This window comes from Osmia bicornis, chromosome 8, assembly GCF_907164935.1.
Source record: "Osmia bicornis bicornis chromosome 8, iOsmBic2.1, whole genome shotgun sequence".
Classification (NCBI taxonomy): Eukaryota; Metazoa; Arthropoda; class Insecta; order Hymenoptera; family Megachilidae; genus Osmia; species Osmia bicornis.
The window spans coordinates 9,170,224-9,186,954 of NC_060223.1; the positions used below are offsets into that span (position 1 = coordinate 9,170,224).

General features: G+C 42.6%; 4 protein-coding genes and 1 long non-coding RNA gene across 8 annotated transcripts; 2 read left to right on the top strand and 3 right to left on the bottom strand.

Moving 5' to 3' along the window:
- Positions 1-816: 816 nt before the first annotated feature.
- LOC114875290 (glucose dehydrogenase [FAD, quinone]-like) lies at positions 817-5,010 on the top strand. Its single transcript, XM_029185415.2, has 5 exons — positions 817-3,258; positions 3,334-3,689; positions 3,783-4,139; positions 4,205-4,584; positions 4,649-5,010. Exons 1-5 carry the CDS (start codon positions 2,681-2,683, stop codon positions 5,003-5,005), a joined length of 2,028 nt encoding a protein of 675 aa, XP_029041248.1. The 5' UTR covers positions 817-2,680; the 3' UTR covers positions 5,006-5,010.
- On the bottom strand, positions 3,169-4,687 carry LOC123988036. The gene is made up of 3 exons (XR_006829608.1): positions 4,597-4,687; positions 4,310-4,458; positions 3,169-3,487 (listed from the first exon to the last, which is right to left on the bottom strand). It is a non-coding gene; the product is annotated as an uncharacterized LOC123988036 (long non-coding RNA).
- Positions 5,008-10,079, bottom strand: LOC114875293 (rh5-interacting protein-like). 3 transcript variants are annotated; one of them, XM_029185425.2, is made up of 9 exons: positions 9,735-9,819; positions 7,569-8,095; positions 7,240-7,368; positions 6,411-6,551; positions 6,157-6,285; positions 5,822-6,082; positions 5,661-5,756; positions 5,508-5,579; positions 5,008-5,408 (listed from the first exon to the last, which is right to left on the bottom strand). In XM_029185425.2, the coding sequence occupies exons 2-9, from the start codon at positions 7,720-7,722 to the stop codon at positions 5,329-5,331; spliced, it is 1,062 nt and encodes a 353-aa protein (XP_029041258.1). In that variant the 5' UTR covers positions 7,723-8,095; positions 9,735-9,819; the 3' UTR covers positions 5,008-5,328. The 3 variants fall into 3 exon arrangements, with proteins under 3 accessions (XP_029041258.1, XP_029041257.1, XP_029041259.1); XM_029185424.2 differs by having other exon boundaries at positions 7,569-8,193; positions 9,735-9,786; XM_029185426.2 differs by lacking the exon at positions 7,569-8,095 and having other exon boundaries at positions 9,735-10,079.
- A 146-nt stretch (positions 10,080-10,225) lies between these two features.
- On the bottom strand, positions 10,226-13,073 carry LOC114875295 (prion-like-(Q/N-rich) domain-bearing protein 25). Its single transcript, XM_029185427.2, has 7 exons — positions 12,892-13,073; positions 12,034-12,195; positions 11,829-11,966; positions 11,625-11,762; positions 11,281-11,553; positions 11,068-11,217; positions 10,226-11,000 (listed from the first exon to the last, which is right to left on the bottom strand). Exons 1-7 carry the CDS (start codon positions 12,980-12,982, stop codon positions 10,924-10,926), a joined length of 1,029 nt encoding a protein of 342 aa, XP_029041260.2. The 5' UTR covers positions 12,983-13,073; the 3' UTR covers positions 10,226-10,923.
- Positions 13,074-13,165: 92 nt separating this feature from the next.
- Positions 13,166-14,757, top strand: LOC114875296 (prion-like-(Q/N-rich) domain-bearing protein 25). Of its 2 annotated transcripts, none has more exons than XM_029185428.2 (7): positions 13,166-13,367; positions 13,438-13,547; positions 13,635-13,784; positions 13,853-13,981; positions 14,044-14,187; positions 14,268-14,384; positions 14,480-14,757. In XM_029185428.2, exons 2-7 carry the CDS (start codon positions 13,481-13,483, stop codon positions 14,542-14,544), a joined length of 672 nt encoding a protein of 223 aa, XP_029041261.1. In that variant the 5' UTR covers positions 13,166-13,367; positions 13,438-13,480; the 3' UTR covers positions 14,545-14,757. The 2 variants fall into 2 exon arrangements, with proteins under 2 accessions (XP_029041261.1, XP_046142620.1); XM_046286664.1 differs by having other exon boundaries at positions 13,185-13,273; positions 13,383-13,547.
- The last annotated feature ends 1,974 nt before the right edge of the window (positions 14,758-16,731 follow it).

A 16,731-nucleotide genomic window follows, 5' to 3' on the forward strand; every position in this document is an offset into this window, starting at 1 on the left:
CCTCCCCATCCCGCCCTTCTTAGGGCTGCGCGCGCGACCGAATTCGCTCTTTTGCCCTGCTGTTGCTGCTGCTGCTGCTGCTGCTGCTGCCTCCACTGCCTCCACTGCCTCCACCATCGTTGATGCGCTCTACTTCCCCGTACAGAGTGTCGATGCCCATTCGATACTCTTCTCCTCTTCCCAAGCTTTCCAACAGTTCTATCCTATAGGGTAAGCTAGTAGTTCAGTCACGATTTTAGTCAGACACATTTTTCCAACATCGACTGATGCCACTAGTTGAGCTGGCTTCGTTTAATTGTCCCAAGTTTTAGGTTCCTCGGATGTTATTTAAACTATCTGTAATAAATTATTGATAACCCGGTTAGAAACAACTCAACGTGTAGGGGATGAAAAGTTCCATCGTACTTACCATGACCTCGCGTACCAACGATTCTGACTAAAAGATCTTCCACTTAACTTTGCAAGTTATTCTTCTTGACAACTTCAGTCGTTTGCGAGGAAACGACTTTTTTAGTAGATTTTCAAAATTGTTTGGCAACTGATGAACTCAAGCCGGAAGTTTCTAAAGCTTTCGTAGGGAGGATAGAGAGATCGGCTGACTTTCTTAGCGGGGATTCCTTGCTAAAGTTGTAATGCACAATTACTTTTTTATGTTCTTAAAATAAAACAGACAGGGAGGTGTGATCCTAGAGCGAATAATGGAAAAATTAAGCAGACATTTGAATCTGAAACTTACTAAATTTTACTTTTAAATTGACTATTACAAATTTTCCAACTAATTTATAATTTATATCCATTACGCTTCTATATTCGGTAATAAAATGCATCTATGGTATTAAAAGTGATAAAGATGATAAAAGCAGTTACAATTAGGGGTTGATGCGCTCCGGAAACGATACTGCCATCGCCGTCTAGTGATGAGATGCGAAACTATGATTAAAATATCGGGGAATTTGCGGTTATCCAATCGAAGAAAATTTAATACGAAGCCGAAAAGTTATTAAAATAATTGTTTGACTAACTTGTATTCTCAAACTTATATTTTTAAAAAAATTTTTTTAATTCGTTACTAGCGCTATCTGTACAAAAGTTGCTAAAACTGTTCAACGACTTACCGATCAATTTTCCGAAGCAAGGGCACTCCTGTGCCATCTATCAGAAAATTGTCAACGCTACTCAACAATTATTTTATTTTAAACGCCGCAAAACGCTCTTTGTTCTTCGTAACATTGTTACAAATACACAAATCCCGAATTTATCGATTTGCAACATTGCTGCGAACCCCATGGCCGCGCTTTCGGGGTTCGCAACAATGTTGCAAGACGAGAAATTCAAAATTGCTGGCTGTGTAAAAAAATCGGGAAATCGCGGCCCCTAAATTCATAACAATATTTCTCGTGTCTTTATAAAACCCTAACGATATAACTCGTAAAGTTCTTGTCGTTATAAAGATATTTTTTGCATCATTCTCTTCCTTTATGGCTCCTCATCATAAGTGCAAATGGCATTTAAACTGAGCGTATGTAAAGAATCAAATGTCGCGTCCTTCTGTTTCATACGTTCGGCAAATATGTTGCAATTACTTCACTAGTTACTGACGTAATATAGAAGACGACGCCCTACTTTTGTACAAGTACTTACTGCCACAACTTTGGTAGTTACATGATCTGTAAATCTTCACACTGTCCTCATTTTTAATGTCTACTTCCGGACATATCGATCTTTTATTCAAAACCACGCACGTTCAATTGTTTTTCATTTACTATAAAATATTCAAACAAAAAATGATTCCTGATTCAATAAAAAAGAAAAAAAAACATAATGAATAGGTAGCGATAAACCTTGTTACATAAATTTTTTGTCAATAACGTGTTAATCGTTACGCTAACAACTGTGCTTTGATCTAACGAGTCCCACTTTTAACCGTACAACATCGTAACGATTTAGCATATATTAATTTTACTTTCACTCCTTCCGTCGTAAGAAAATAATGACATTGATTTTACATTTACACATAAACAGACCTTGATCTACTTATTTATTAATGTTTTCATTCATTGCCAGTAATTATCTTATTCTTGGATCATGTTTCTTGGATCTTGAAAACGAGGCAAATTAAAATCTTATAAATGATATGTCCCGATCGGATAGTTTAATAATTAACAGAGCATTGATCCTGTTTTACTGAACCTCCGCGTGTGCCATTGACACTGACAGTGAATTTCGAACGACGGTACACGAAAATTTCGCCAACGGGCCATAAAAATTGCATTCGTTAATATTGGGTTATCGATCGGCTCTTTTGCCAAGCATTCACGTTCATCATTGATATTCGCCTCGTATCCAAGTTTCATTCTGTTTGCGTCACGGGACCTTGGTCGTATAGACGGTATCAAGAATTCCAGTTGCCTTTGCTGGCCGACACCAATCGCGTCGAGTGATTTCGTTACTTCTAAACGAAATCTCGAGTCACAAAGGTCGGGAGAGCCGGGGACGATGGGAGTCCATGAAGCTTCCCGCGCACCTTTGGCTAGATTTGTCTCGGAGTTGAGCAAGTCGATCGATCGTCGAATCGTGTTCGCGTCAGGATCTCGGAATCGTCGGTGTCTAACAGTGTCCGGTGTCTTTCGTTAAATCTCACCCACTTTCGCAGGCGTGTGTTCGTTCAATTGGAACCACGATGTTCAGATCGGTAGCGACAGTCTTGTTCGTATCTCAGGTGCAATGTATTCTCCCGCCTGCCATCCTGGACACGATATATCAGTTCGTTTTCCCTTTCTGGACAACTTCCTACGACTTGGTTCCGGACGAGAGGATCCCGTCCATTGAGTACGATTTTATCGTGATAGGTGCCGGTTCAGCGGGCTCCGTGGTGACCAATCGTTTAACGGAGAACCCAGAGTGGAAGGTGTTGCTGTTAGAAGAGGGCAAAGATGAGATATTCCTCACTGACATACCCCTGTTGGCCTCGATTTTGCACATCACGGATTATGCTCGATGGCAAAGGAGCGAACCGAGGCCCCAGAATCCGGACGGTAGCGGTGGTTATTGTCTGTCGATGAACGACGGTCGTTGCAACTTGTTCGGGGGTAAAGCGGTCGGTGGCACCTCGGTGGTGAATTTCATGATATATTCCAGGGGATCGCCGAGCGATTACGATAACTGGGTCGCGCAAGGCAATCCCGGATGGAGTTATCGAGAGATATTGCCATACTTTACGAAGTCTGAAAATTGTAGACTCCTGGATCAAGACGTTAGGTACAAGTAACAGGAAAACTTTCGATTTCGACGCTCCTCCTCTATTTCGCGATTTGACACAGATTTTCTCGTCAGATTTCATGGCCACGGAGGGTACCTGGACGTCACGACTGCTCCATACAGCTCGCCACTGAAAGAATGCTTTCTCCGTGCCGGCGATGAATTGGGATATGATGTAATCGATTACAACTCGGACAGGCTGATCGGTTTCTCCTCGGTACAGGTTCATCTACGAAACGGTCATAGGGTCAGTGCCAATAAAGCGTTCTTGAGGCCTATCCGCGATAGACCGAATTTCCATCTGTCGAAATTATCGAAAGTGACGAGGATCGCGATAGATCGAAATACGAAAACCGCGGTTGGCGTGGAATTCGTTAAAAATGGGCAAAAGCTGTTCGTTTCCGCGCGGAAAGAAGTGATACTTTCAGCAGGTGATTTTTCAATATTCTATCAAAGAGATTTTAGGTACGCTATTCCAGTTGCGTCTGCATCTCTGATTCGTATATCTACTCATGTTTATTCAGGGACGTTGAATTCGCCGCAGCTATTGATGTTGTCCGGAATAGGATCCAAAGTGCATTTGCAGTCGCTGAACATCGAGGCGATCGAGGATCTTCCGGTCGGATACAATCTACAAGATCACGTCAGCATGTCGGCATTGACGTTTCTCGTGAACGAGAGCGTGACCATCGTCGAGCCTCGTCTCGCATCGAATTTGGCCAATACCTTCGATTATTTCGCGAAGGGAACTGGTCCTCTGACCGTCCCGGGTGGGGCCGAATGTCTAGCCTTTCTTAATACCAAACGAGATCAGCCGAACGTTGGAGGAAAGAAATCGCGATCAAATAAGTCTTTCTCGAAGGGACGTGGCAATAAACCAGGTGACGTTCGCGGTTCTTTTCAAATTGTAATGAATCTATGATCGTGAATATTTATACTCTTTCAGCGTCTTACTCTCCGAACGTCACTTCGATCGTCGTGAATTCGGATAAGTTGAAATCGTTTTTCAACGCGGCTTTGGATAACGCGAAAACGAAAGGAATCGACCTACCCGATATCGAATTGGTTCTGGGAATAAGCGCTCTAACCGGAGACATATCGGGCAGTTTCAGAGGACTCCTTGGTCTGACGGATGAATTTTACAAAGAGGTCTTCGGTGATTACCAAGGTTTCGACGCGTTCTCCATCGTCCCGGTACTTCTACAACCAAAAAGTAGAGGAAGAGTCAGTTTGAGGAGCTCTGATCCGTTCGATCAACCCATTTTCGAGATAAATTACTATGATCACGAAGAGGATCTCAGAACTATGGTTCGAGGCATTAAGAAGGTTCCTACTTACGTTTGTAACTTTCTTTCGGTACGGTATCACTGTTATAACAATACTCTTTCAGGCTATAGAAATCGCATCGACCAAAGCGTTTAAACGGTTTAACGCGACGCTACTGCCGGTGGCCTTTCCAGGATGCAAGGCTGTTCCATTTAACAGCGATTCCTATTGGGTTTGCGTTGCTCGCCATGTGACCACGACTCTGGGTCATTTCGTAGGCACGTGTAGGATGGCCCCGAGAGAGAAATCGGGCGTGGTGGACCATAGGCTACGGGTACACGGGATTAACGGTCTGAGAGTGGTGGATGCTAGTATAATGCCGACCATAGTAAGTGGTCACACAAACGCGCCTGCTTATATGATCGCTGAAAAGGCCGCGGATATGATCAAAGAGGACTGGAATCTCCTTGATTCTTCTTAAAATTATTTCCGAAGCAAATATATTTTTGTACAAATTCATTAACGTCTATTTAAAATATCGTTGGTTCGTTAGGTAGCAGTATTACAATCATTATTTATATTAATTCGCGTTTAAACGATCGAAAATAAATATCAACTTCTAAGACGATTAATCTGGTAAAAAAGAAAAAGAAAAAATGGATCCATCTTTGGTAGCGATGCGCCTGCTCTATCTGCACTGACTTATTTACAATGAAAGAAGTGGTTATAAAATTCTGACCGTCGGATAAAGATACAAGCAAGCGTAACAATAATTTAAACGATTATCTCCTAGTTGTCCGGTGTTTAAAGTATCGCGACACTGATTAACACCACGACAGGCAGGATTCGAAAAATTTGTCGCCAGGATGTGGTACTCGTTGCGGCTGCAAATTAATTACACGATTTAAAAGAAAGATTAAGCAATCCCAGAGAAACTCTGATCGAACAATGAAAGTAAAGGGAGAAAAATAATGAAGAATTACCGTTCTCGCTGTAACGAATACAGTGGCGCGAATCCTCGGTCATTGTGTAATCGGTGGCGCAAACGCAAATGCCTACAAAAACATACATCGTTCTCGATCAAGAAAAACCATTCCTTAATGTCCCTTTCGAGGGTAATTCCAGCTAAAACGTACCGTCGACGCAATCAACGTTCATCACTTCGATCGAACTGGAATCCTTGTACGAGTCGGTGATGCATTCCATGTGACTCAGGCATCGTTCGTTCAACCCTAAAACACGAGATTCATTGTTAATCGAATTGCTTTCGCTCAATTACCGACGCGAAAGTACTGACTGGTATCCCTTAGACAGATCGAACCACGTTGGTGCCAATTGTCGACGCAGATGCACGTGCCGTTAGGTCCGCACTTAGAGTTTTCTAGGAATATCTGGCACTGAGAGTCCTCTTGACACGGATCCCCGACCGAATTGGCGGCATTCAGGCACTGCTTCCCGTCGTTCGACAGCACGTGATCCACTTTGCACATGCAAATCTCGATGCATCTGGAATTCTCGGTGACGCACTCGAAATCGTGCGAACACCTCTCGTTCAGTTCTAACGAATCACCCGAGACAATTAGATTCTTCCAAGTTCGAAGAAGTTACCCAAATTCGAAGGAAATATTTTACCGGCACTGGGTATGCACCCGTCGTTCTGTGGATTCGGGTGAGATTTCAGTGTGCAGGCACAAAATCCTGTCACGCAGTAGCTGTCCCTGATGTAGCAGTTGTGATGCGACTGGCAGATCTGACCCAGACCTGAAAAACGACGAAACGGAAACGTTCAACCACCTTGTCCCCCCGGGTCTTATAATTACCGACAAGTAGAGCGAGTTGTGGCGTGAAACACGAACTGTGCGTACGATATGTAGATATAGACTCACCGACCGACTCGTAACACCTTCCTTCAACGTAGTGCGAACCTTCGGAGCATTGACAGATATTTTGTCGGCACTCGGAATACGGAGCAAAGGTAACGCGACACTGGATGTCCGTTACGCAGGGATCCCCGATAGCGCTCGCCACTGTAAAGAAAACGTCTCTCGTTATTAGAATAAAAATCCTCCAAGTTTCTACCGGTGAATTTTCTTCCCGTGGGAACGTCCGGGAAATAGGTATGTACGACTGATTTTCGTCGAGAGACGAACGACACGGTCGAAGAGACGGCAGGCCGTGAGAAAGGGACGACGAGGAACACGAGCGGAGGAAGATCTCCGTGGAATCACGTTTCCGAGGTCGCCGACACCGATTCTAACTCACCGACAACGATGATTAATCGGGCCCTTTCTGGAGCACGAACGGCTCCCTTCGTTCGACGAAATGAACACGAAAGAAATTCTCTCACGGCCAAGTTTACGTTGGCTCCGATGTAATTGTCGGAGTAGCCAGGATGCGTAGTTTCGCCGGGCTTGGATCGATTCACGACGCAAATTAAAGGGACGCTAACGAGAAAATTACCGCCGGTGAATTTTCGTAAACATTCGTCACATCGTCCGGAGGAGAGTGTTAAAAAAAGGAGCTACCACTATGCGGAACTGGTTAATTAAACGATTGAGTCATCGGTGTGACTCGATTTTCGTATCGAAACAAGCCTGGTGATCTTTTTAACCAGTCAAAATGACTGCTTTCAATTTTCTCATTTTAGCTAAATTTTCTAGTGTTAAACGCGCACATAGGAAAGGATTCCTGAAAGTAAAGAAAGAGACGTATTACCTTTCAAACACTCCACTTGCCGTCTATTCCTATAGACGATATAATTGTCTTTGCACAAACAGGCTTCCTGGTTCCAGCAATAAGCGTTCTGCATGCAATCGTCGTCGTATCGGCACTTTGCCAAGGTCTCTGAAAAATGTACGTTTCTCTTTTCAATTATCCGGATTACATTCTATCTTTTGAAAAACGATACTCGTACACTTTGTAACATCGCAAGCAATTCTCGTCCACCTACGATCGATGATCGAACGCGCGTTCTACTTAATTTTCGACGAATATTCGAGGATAGCGATCGAACGATGCACGTTTTAGGTATCGCATATACGTACGAAGAGGTGGTGTTCGGTCGCTGCATCGCAACCAGGAGGACGCCGAGGATGGGTACGATGGTTGATCGTTGAGGTAGGAGATGGTCGCGCAGACGGTGACAGGCACGAGGACCAGTAGCCTCGAGAACCCGACCACCGTCCTGCTTCGCGTCATCCTCGTGCCGCGGATGGAACCTCTTCCTCTCTGTGTTCCATCGACCGGTCTCGTCCAGTACTCGTCATTCCCGATCTCGAGGACGATCCGTTGCTGCTCGCTTGTCCGGCTAGTCACTGCGGCCAGTTTCACCTTCCCCGGAAGGTCTACGATCTTCTCTCTGCTCTGTTGTTAGCGTTACGCAACGATACTACGCTCAGCCTCGCTCTATCGACGCGCGTCACGTCAGATTCGATGGCATTGTTGCGGTCACACTTGGTCGCTTCGTACACCCACGCTCAACGATTATCGCGAAAGCTTAATTCTTCCTCCTCCAGCTCGCGCACTATGATTTCTTCAGCGATACTCGTCAAATTCGAAGGTCTCCGTTCAACTGTTTCGAGATAGAAATAAACTCGATTTCGTTGCCATTGTTACAACAGTTGACCGGGTTTATCGATCGCCTTCGAACTGGGTTAAAACGCGGCCGCCCTAATATCGATCAAGTTCAAAGCTTTCAATTAGTAACCCGTATTTCCCGTTACTCGGATACCTTGTTAATCTCTACGAAAGAATAGCGCGGGAATCAGCGAGCTACATAGATATACCTGCACAGGTGTACCTAAGTAACGCGATACTGAATGTGTTAAATAGATTACACTGCGAATACGCGTTAAATCAACGGTACAACCTTCGATGAGAATTAACTTTAATTAAACTTCAATCGTAGATATTGTAAGATATCTTTGGAGCAAGAACAATAGTTTAGCGTTCTTAAAATAGACTGCAGCGTAATCAATCTTATTTCTTTCCCTCGTAATTACGGACGACCAGTTTTCGACTGGATCGATCGTCAAGTTTACCGTGCTCCGGTTCCATAGTTTCGGTTTGTTACGCAACAAAAGCTGGTACGTACCGACACAGAAGGTGTCAGTGTACTACGTATTGCGTTGAACTCGTTTCCATTGTCACCTGGTGACGTTTAACCTTTGTAACGTGGAACGTCACGGTAACCGAGAGATTTCAATGCGCGTAATTTTGCCAGACAGTGTACTAGGTGTAGTAGGTACCATTTTCGATTCGTAATCTTCGTTTACTATCGCGTTTAATCGTGCTGAGTCAACGAGAGTAAATCTTATTCGGTCGAGGAGTCACTGTTGGAATGATTTCGTAACTTGTACGTGTCATCGTTCGGTGCTATTGTTATCGATAATTTACTTACTGCCAAGCTTAAGGTAAGACGTTTAAATGAAATTCATCCCGTCCGCGTAGAATTGTCTGTGTTGAACAGGGAAAGAGGGATAGGGAGAGATTCGGTGCCATTCGAAGGGTTAAAGTCCCTCCGCATTGTTTCCACGTCTCGTCTGACTTTATAATGGAGTTCGCGCAATGCCAAGCTTTGTTTAAGGCGTATGACTGCGATTCAGAGAACAGAGCGTTAGAGCGAACTATCAGACGCTGGTAGGGAACGATCTCCCTTGTTCTTTAATTATGCGCGCAGCTCCAAGCCGACATTCGCCTAACTGTGAGAACCAACAGCGTAGATCCGGCCTCCCCGTGTTTCCCCACGAAACCGAAGAAAGGATCACTCGGTCATGAAGCAACGAACCAGCTCGAGACTTTCCTTATAAATTCACCTGTCTGCCACTCCCGAGATATTATCAGTCAAAAAATTTCAACTAGACTAAAAAATTTATCAATTTTCCACGTTGTTCCTTGTTCTTTTTATATCTACACGATTGCTCGTTGAATTATCTGATTCGATGAAATCTTCCCATCTTCCAAAACGCACGTGGTGATACGGAAACAAATACCATCGCGATCGATTATAAAATATTTCCACGACTGAGGGTCATCGTCGAAATTGGAATTTTCAAAAATCCTCGAAACATTGGACGATTTAAAAAAAACATACTTAAGCGTCGATCGTATCGCGTCACAATTAGTGTTTTCTAAATTCGAACGAGGAGGAACGTAATTTCGATAGAAAATATCGCGTTAGTTATAAGTAAAAAATAAAATCGAAAACTCACGTCTAAGGAGCAGATGCTCGTGCTGTCCGTGCGCGGCGACGACTGCACTCCGCACGACGAGCCAGAGACCGATCGACAGCGCAACACCTCCCATCGGCACACGATCCACCAAGCCCGCCATCTTCGCCGTTTTTTCGTACCTTCTTCCCGGTATATTTCCCTGTATTTCACCTTTTCCTTACGATTCGTAGCCAGGAAATTCACGAATACGTTGCTCCGTCGAGTCACGCCTAGTTTATGATCGGCTTAACGTTTCTTAACCGGCCATATCTAATCAGTAGCGAAGCGTTGATAAGTTCACTGGCAGTGCAGCGAACTACTCGTTCGTTCGATCGCCACTAAAATCACGTCTCATTCGCGTCACAAATATGTGTCACCAGGAATTTTAAATTCATGATTAATACATCGGTGAAAACGCTGACGGTGTTTGGCTCAGGTAAATCAAGCTCGCTTTGGCGCGAGTTTGAACTAACATTTTATTACAAGCTTCCTTTTCTTCATGATCCATAGTTTATTAAAAACAATCATAATTCCAGAAAATTTCACATCAAATGCTAAACATAAAAAAAGAACTAAACAGATATCTACAGTTTTTCGCGCTCGTGTTCGTGTAAAATTAAAAGAAAGAAATAATATCGTATAACGCTTTTACCCTGAAAAAGGGAAGATTACAGATTCGTAAAAAAAGGTAGCTTCGACTCAAGTACATACAATTAAACGCCGTCTACTCGTTTATTTTCGAAACTAGTTGGAAAAAATAAAATACTACTGTTATGAAAACAACCGTGAATTACAAGTTGACGCGCAAACTTATTCAGATCCTAACGATACATCTTCATCGAACGATACGAAAGGGTTCGTTCGATCGATCAACAGCAAACAAGATAAGTACTTAACTTCTAGCTTCCCCGGCATCTTGGAACGCTTTGCTTTTCGATGCTTTTCGAACCCGCGAGAAACGAATCGCAATAGCGCGCTTCGAGCGCGGTAATTGCATGTGCGTGCCAGAGGAAGTCTTTAAACGCTTCGATGCAGCCGACGTATTCTCCCATTGCACTCGACGCGTAATCCTGTACACTCGCGACGACACCCGACGCTACCGTGTCATCGAATTTTTTTCGCTTTCCGTGTCGCGTTTCGATCGCGAAAATGCTCGAGAGATTCGTCAGCTAGAAACGAAGTCGTCCGTCTAGGTTCGCTTGGAAAACGCGATGCTGAGAATTGTTACGAGGAACAGCAGCATCAGAGATTCCCTCGAACGCGTTCCTGCAACGAAACGCCTGATAATAATCGCGTTTACAATTCAAATATATTATACGCAAATCTCGTTTACCTTCGTTTATGCATATATCCCCTTCTCTAACAAAATTTTCAGCGCACGTGCACAAATTCTGCACGCATTTCACCGCTTTCTCCGTCGCGTTTTCATTTTCCTCCTCCGTTTGGTAACACTCGTAACTGTTGGCACAGACTTCGTCCAGCTCTACGAATAAAAAGAGAATAATATTCTTGTCCGTAAAACGAAAAAGAAAAAAGAGAGATTTACTTTTATCGATGAAACATCGCTGCTCCTCCATCTCGAAATGATATCGATCTTGACACTGGCACTTTCGATCGACGCACAACGCGTCCGGAAAAGTCTCGTTGCACTGCGCGTGCTCGGTGCAGTTTTCCAAAATTTCTCGTGCAACCAGCAAACATCTTTCCTTGCTCTCGTTAAGCACAGTTGCTTCTGGACAATTGCAAATATTATCTTCGTTGCACACAGCGCCGTATACGCGAGAGCATTCTTCGTTTCTCGCGCATTGCTTCCCAAGATCTATGGAAAATTTTCTCGTTCCGGTTCTTTGCTTTCTTTAAAACACAATTTTTAAGACTAAGAATACTTACCTATCGTTTTGTAACAGGCGTTTCCCGTGTAGTGATACCCGGCTATGCAACTGCACTGACCACTTTTGCAAGTGGTGTTCGCCGAAAAGGATAAGCATTGGTTATCATCCGTGCAAGGGTAATCGATCGAGTCAGCCTCTGAAATGAAATCAATGATTCGAGAATAAGAAGCATCGATCAAACAGTGGAGACTTGCCTGCTTACTTTTAAGGCACGAGTTTCTCTGGGTCGAGAAAACGTGATCCTTGTGACACTCGCAGTGACTTACTGTCGTGTTACAGAAAGAGTTGTTCAAGCTCTGGATGCAATCCTGATCGAGCTTGCAACTTCGATAACTCGATCCTGGGAAATTGTAACACATATAAATTTTGTAACTACGACGATGACGGAAAGAAAGAATAATTTTTACCTGCGTTTCTATTGCTTTGATGCATAAGCTCGGAGCTAGAGCAGTTCGAAACTACGCTACCATTGGTGCACACGCAATATCCATTTTTGCAGGATGCATTTCTCACCGCGTTGGACGATGTGATGCAAAATTCGGAATTGTGGCAAGGAATCGGCGGCGAGTCTGAAAGCGTTTCAAATTTTTAAGTTACAACGATCAGTTATTTTCGTAAACTTTCGAAGAAAGATTTTTTCCACGTTTTTATGATAAACAGATCGAATCGCTTCATCGAGAATCGTCTCTCTCTCTTTTTTTTGCGATGAAAAAAAGAGCAGAGATCGTCTTTATTTTGAAACGATTGTACACAAGCATCGGGAACGTCTATAAACACAGAATACCGTGTTGCGCAGACAATGGAATTATGCCGATACGTCGATTATTTCAAATAAACTGACATTAAATCAATTGTTTAACGGCTTTCGATCGGCCAACGACTATTTCGGGAATGGCTGATGCGGATATTAATACAAGCAGAATACATCATTCGATAATAAAAACTCTTCCGAAGGCAAAAGGATGAATAATTAAGCAATCACGACCTTTTTTTCAGCTGTTCGTGAAATCGTCGTTCAGCACAGAAAAGCAATAAATACCTATCCGTAATAGTCATGCGTTTACAACGCGATAAGTGTCTAATTAACCGACATAGCACTCGCGTACGCTTTCGAAATTCTCGTATTCTCGATGATACAAATAAATATTACAATAACGAGCACGTTCCTGACAAATGAATTAAAAACAAATTGAAAAATTTCCGCCGTTCTTTCATTAATTTTAAATTTGACTTTTTCTCTTTTTTCACAGTTTATAAGAACTCACCACGTTGTTGATCAATCGCGTAACAGAATGCTACGAGAAGAAGAGGAAGAAGAAAAGCCAGAGGCCTGGTTACGTTTAAGGAAACGATCATCGTTGACGTTCGAAACTGTCGATTCGGTACCAGTTGCTCGGATAGTGGGAAATATCGGTTCGCGATCGAGCGTCGATAGCACGCGACTGACCAACACGCAGCGGTGTCGAACAGTAGTTAACCATATTCTCCTACCATCCTGATTTTCTTCCCGGCTGCTGCCTCCAACACCAGCGACGAGCGCGCTCGTTCGCCTCGACAGGTTCGCGCATTATTTTCAGCGAAGGATTTTGAAGAAAAAAAGATCGCCGATCAAAGATTCACTCGGAGAAGATTACTGGTATGTAACAGGTAAGAGGAACGCCGAAATACACCTGAACGTGGGAACGCTCGAGCAAAACTTGTGATTCATCAGAGATAAGCGAACAGATAACGATTATCATTGGTGTGTATTGCGTAGTCAGCCAGGTTGTATCGTTTCGTAGTTGGAAACGTTTTTCGTGTTATGAATCCAGACTCCTCGAGTCATCAGTCCCTTAAGGTTCCGTCAGTTCGAAGATGAAGAGTGAAATTTGTCAGACGATTATACTATTTGCGATCTTTGGATCGCTTTCGTGTCTCGAAGGTAAGTAGTTTCGCGTGAGAAAATTGGTCGCATCTGGGACTCGGTACGTTTATTAACTGCGTCTTGCTTCCTGTCTGTGTTTTCCAGAAATCGTGGAAGAATACGAGAGCTCGAAGATTGGTGAAAAATGCGAAAGGGACCGCAATTGCATCAGGTACGCCTACTGTAGGGCGCAAATGACTTGCCTCTGTGATCCATATTACTCACCGACCCCCGATAAGTCGATGTGCATCGCCAGTGAGTATTCTTTTTCTTAGATCCTCCATTAATAAATCTTTTCAGGTGTTAACGTTCATTTGAAACAGGTGCGGGATTGAGTTGTTTTAACGATGTTACTTGTCAAACGATGTCAAACGCGGAATGCAAACAAGGGGTGTGCACTTGCAAAGATTCCTACATTTTGGACATCAACAATTCATCGAATTGTATCAGAAGTAAGTATGGCATAAGGATAACGAGTTAGGCGAATTAAGGTAAATGGTAACGTGTTTTTTAGGACCGACGAAAGTAGACGATCATTGTCAGAGGAACGACGATTGTCAAGATGCTCTTGGCCGTGCAATGTGCATCAACGAACGTTGTCAATGCATCTCGTCCTATCATTTTGTCAACGAGACTGGCCAATGCGTTCAAGCACGACGTAATTATATCTCTTTCCATTTGTTCATTGGAATCGTGTAAGAAATGTTTATCTAGCTAATTGTTAAACACGATTTTTAGTTTTGTACCACTCGTGCACGAGGGATTATGAGTGCGTCAGCTTCGACGATGAAAACGTCCTTCAGTGTAAAAACGGTGAATGCGTTTGCAAGGAAGGCGAGCCTGGTTGTAGTAAAGGTTAATTAGAATTAATTGTTCCGTCGCAATCTAATTCGACGATTCCGTCTTTTCGATGACCCTCTTCTTTCTAACCATTCCGTTCTTGCTTTCAGGTTCTTCGTACGCGGTTATTGGAATCCTTGCGATGCTTTCGGTGCTTCTACAGAGATTGATTTAGGACCAGCAAAGTTTACTTCTTCAAATTTCTTCATTCTTTTCCCAGTGATTTACACAGGAAACAAACTGAAAAAGAGCCTTCTAAATCAACGTATTAATTGTTTGACAAACTTGTATTCATAAATTTGTATTTTAAAAAGACTATGATAAATGAAAACTTTTTTAATTCGATGCTACTGTCATCTATACATAAACGGCTCTAAGTACTCGAGAAGTTATCGATTGATTTTATGAGACGAGGGAACACCTGTGCTAACTATTGAGAAATTGTGGAAGCTTTAAGTTAATAAATTGAAAATCTCGTCGATGGTAATGATAAGTAGATCAATCAGCCGATAGTCGATAAATTTTCACGTATCTTCCACTATTTTCCAATAGTTGACGCTAGTGTTCGGAGATATGGTGAAACGATGGTTTCACCAAAACCAGTGGGACCGTCAGGGACCCCTTTGTGACGGGACCTTCTCTGCATACGGACCTGATATTATATTGGGGTTCTAAGGACCTCAAAGCATCTATGATTGTGCATACTAAAATTATATCGTATCGGGGACCTACATGAAGTTCTTTTAATTTTTTGGAACAACTGTCATTATGCTGAAGTTGTTTTATAATAAAATAACAAAAATAACAAGATAAATGATTTCCTATATTTTTATATATTATACATTATTTATAAATATTGTAAACCGAGTTCCTTTTCTTCCTCTTATTCCTTCCGGCTAGCTTCATGTAGGTAGCTAAAAGCATACATATACCCATATTTTATTTTCTGCGTTCATTTAATTTACTGTGATTATCTTCTTAGCTTATTGAACAAACTCCTTAGGAGGAAGAAAATGTTGACTTTATTACGTCTGCACTCTTTATATCTCTGATTCCACTATATCTCTGCACTCTTATATCACTGCATTCCATACATCCCAGCAACCCTTACATCTCAGTATTCCTAACATCTCTGCATCTCTTACATTTCTGCATTCTTTTCATCCCTACATTCTTTTCATTCCGACATTCTTTTCATACCTACATTTACTTCAGCCCTACATTCTTTCCATTCCTGCATTCTCTTCATCCCTACATTCATTTCATCCTTACATTGTTTCCATCCCTACATTCTTTTCATCCCTACATTCTTTTCATCCCCACATTCTTTTCATCCATACATTCTTTTCATCCATACATTCTTTCAATCCCTGCATTCCTTTCATCCCTACATTCCTTTCATCCCTACATTCCTTTCATCCCTACATTCCTTACATCTCTGCATTCCTCACATTCCTGCCTTCTTTATATCCCAACATCCCTTACATCCCTGCATCCCTTACATGCCTGTATCCTTTACATCCTTGTATCACTTATATATATAATTTTTGCGGCTATAAGGCCTGCGATTTTATACAAATTTAGTTCCTTTGTTCGCCACCAGGGGGCGCTGATACGACATCGAAATTTTAGTTCACATTTTTGCCGCCAGAGGGCCAAAATTTCGACTTGTTTTAGTTCCTTTTTTCAAAACCAGATGGCGCTGATCCGACATCGAAATTTTAGTTCACATTTTTGCCGCCAGAGGGCCAAAATTTCGACTTGTTTTAGTTCCTTTTTTCAAAACCAGATGGCGCTGATCCGACATCGAAATTTTAGTTCACATTTTTGCCGCCAGAGGGCCAAAATTTCGACTTGTTTTAGTTCCTTTTTTCAAAACCAGATGGCGCTGATTCGACATCGAAATTTTAGTTCACATTTTTGCCGCCAGAGGGCCAAAATTTCGACTTGTTTTAGTTCCTTTTTTCAAAACCAGATGGCGCTGATTCGACATCGAAATTTTAGTTCGCATTTTTGCCGCTAGGGGGCGCTATTTTTTGAAATTTTCGCGAAATTCTAACTTACCTTTACTTACCTTTACTTACCTTTACTTACCTTGACTCGAAGCAGTCTTTATAATATAGTTATTGTAAGGGATGCGGAGCTGTAAGGAATGTAGGGATGAAAAGAATATAGGGATGAAAGGAATGTAGGGATGAAAAGAATATAGGGATGAAAGGAATGTAGGGATGATAAGAATGTTAGGATTTAAGGAATGAAGGGATGAAAAGAATGTAGGGATGAAAGGAATGTAGGGATGAAACTAATGTAGGGGTGAAAAGAGTGTGGGGATGTGAAGAATGAAGGGATGAAAAGAATGGAG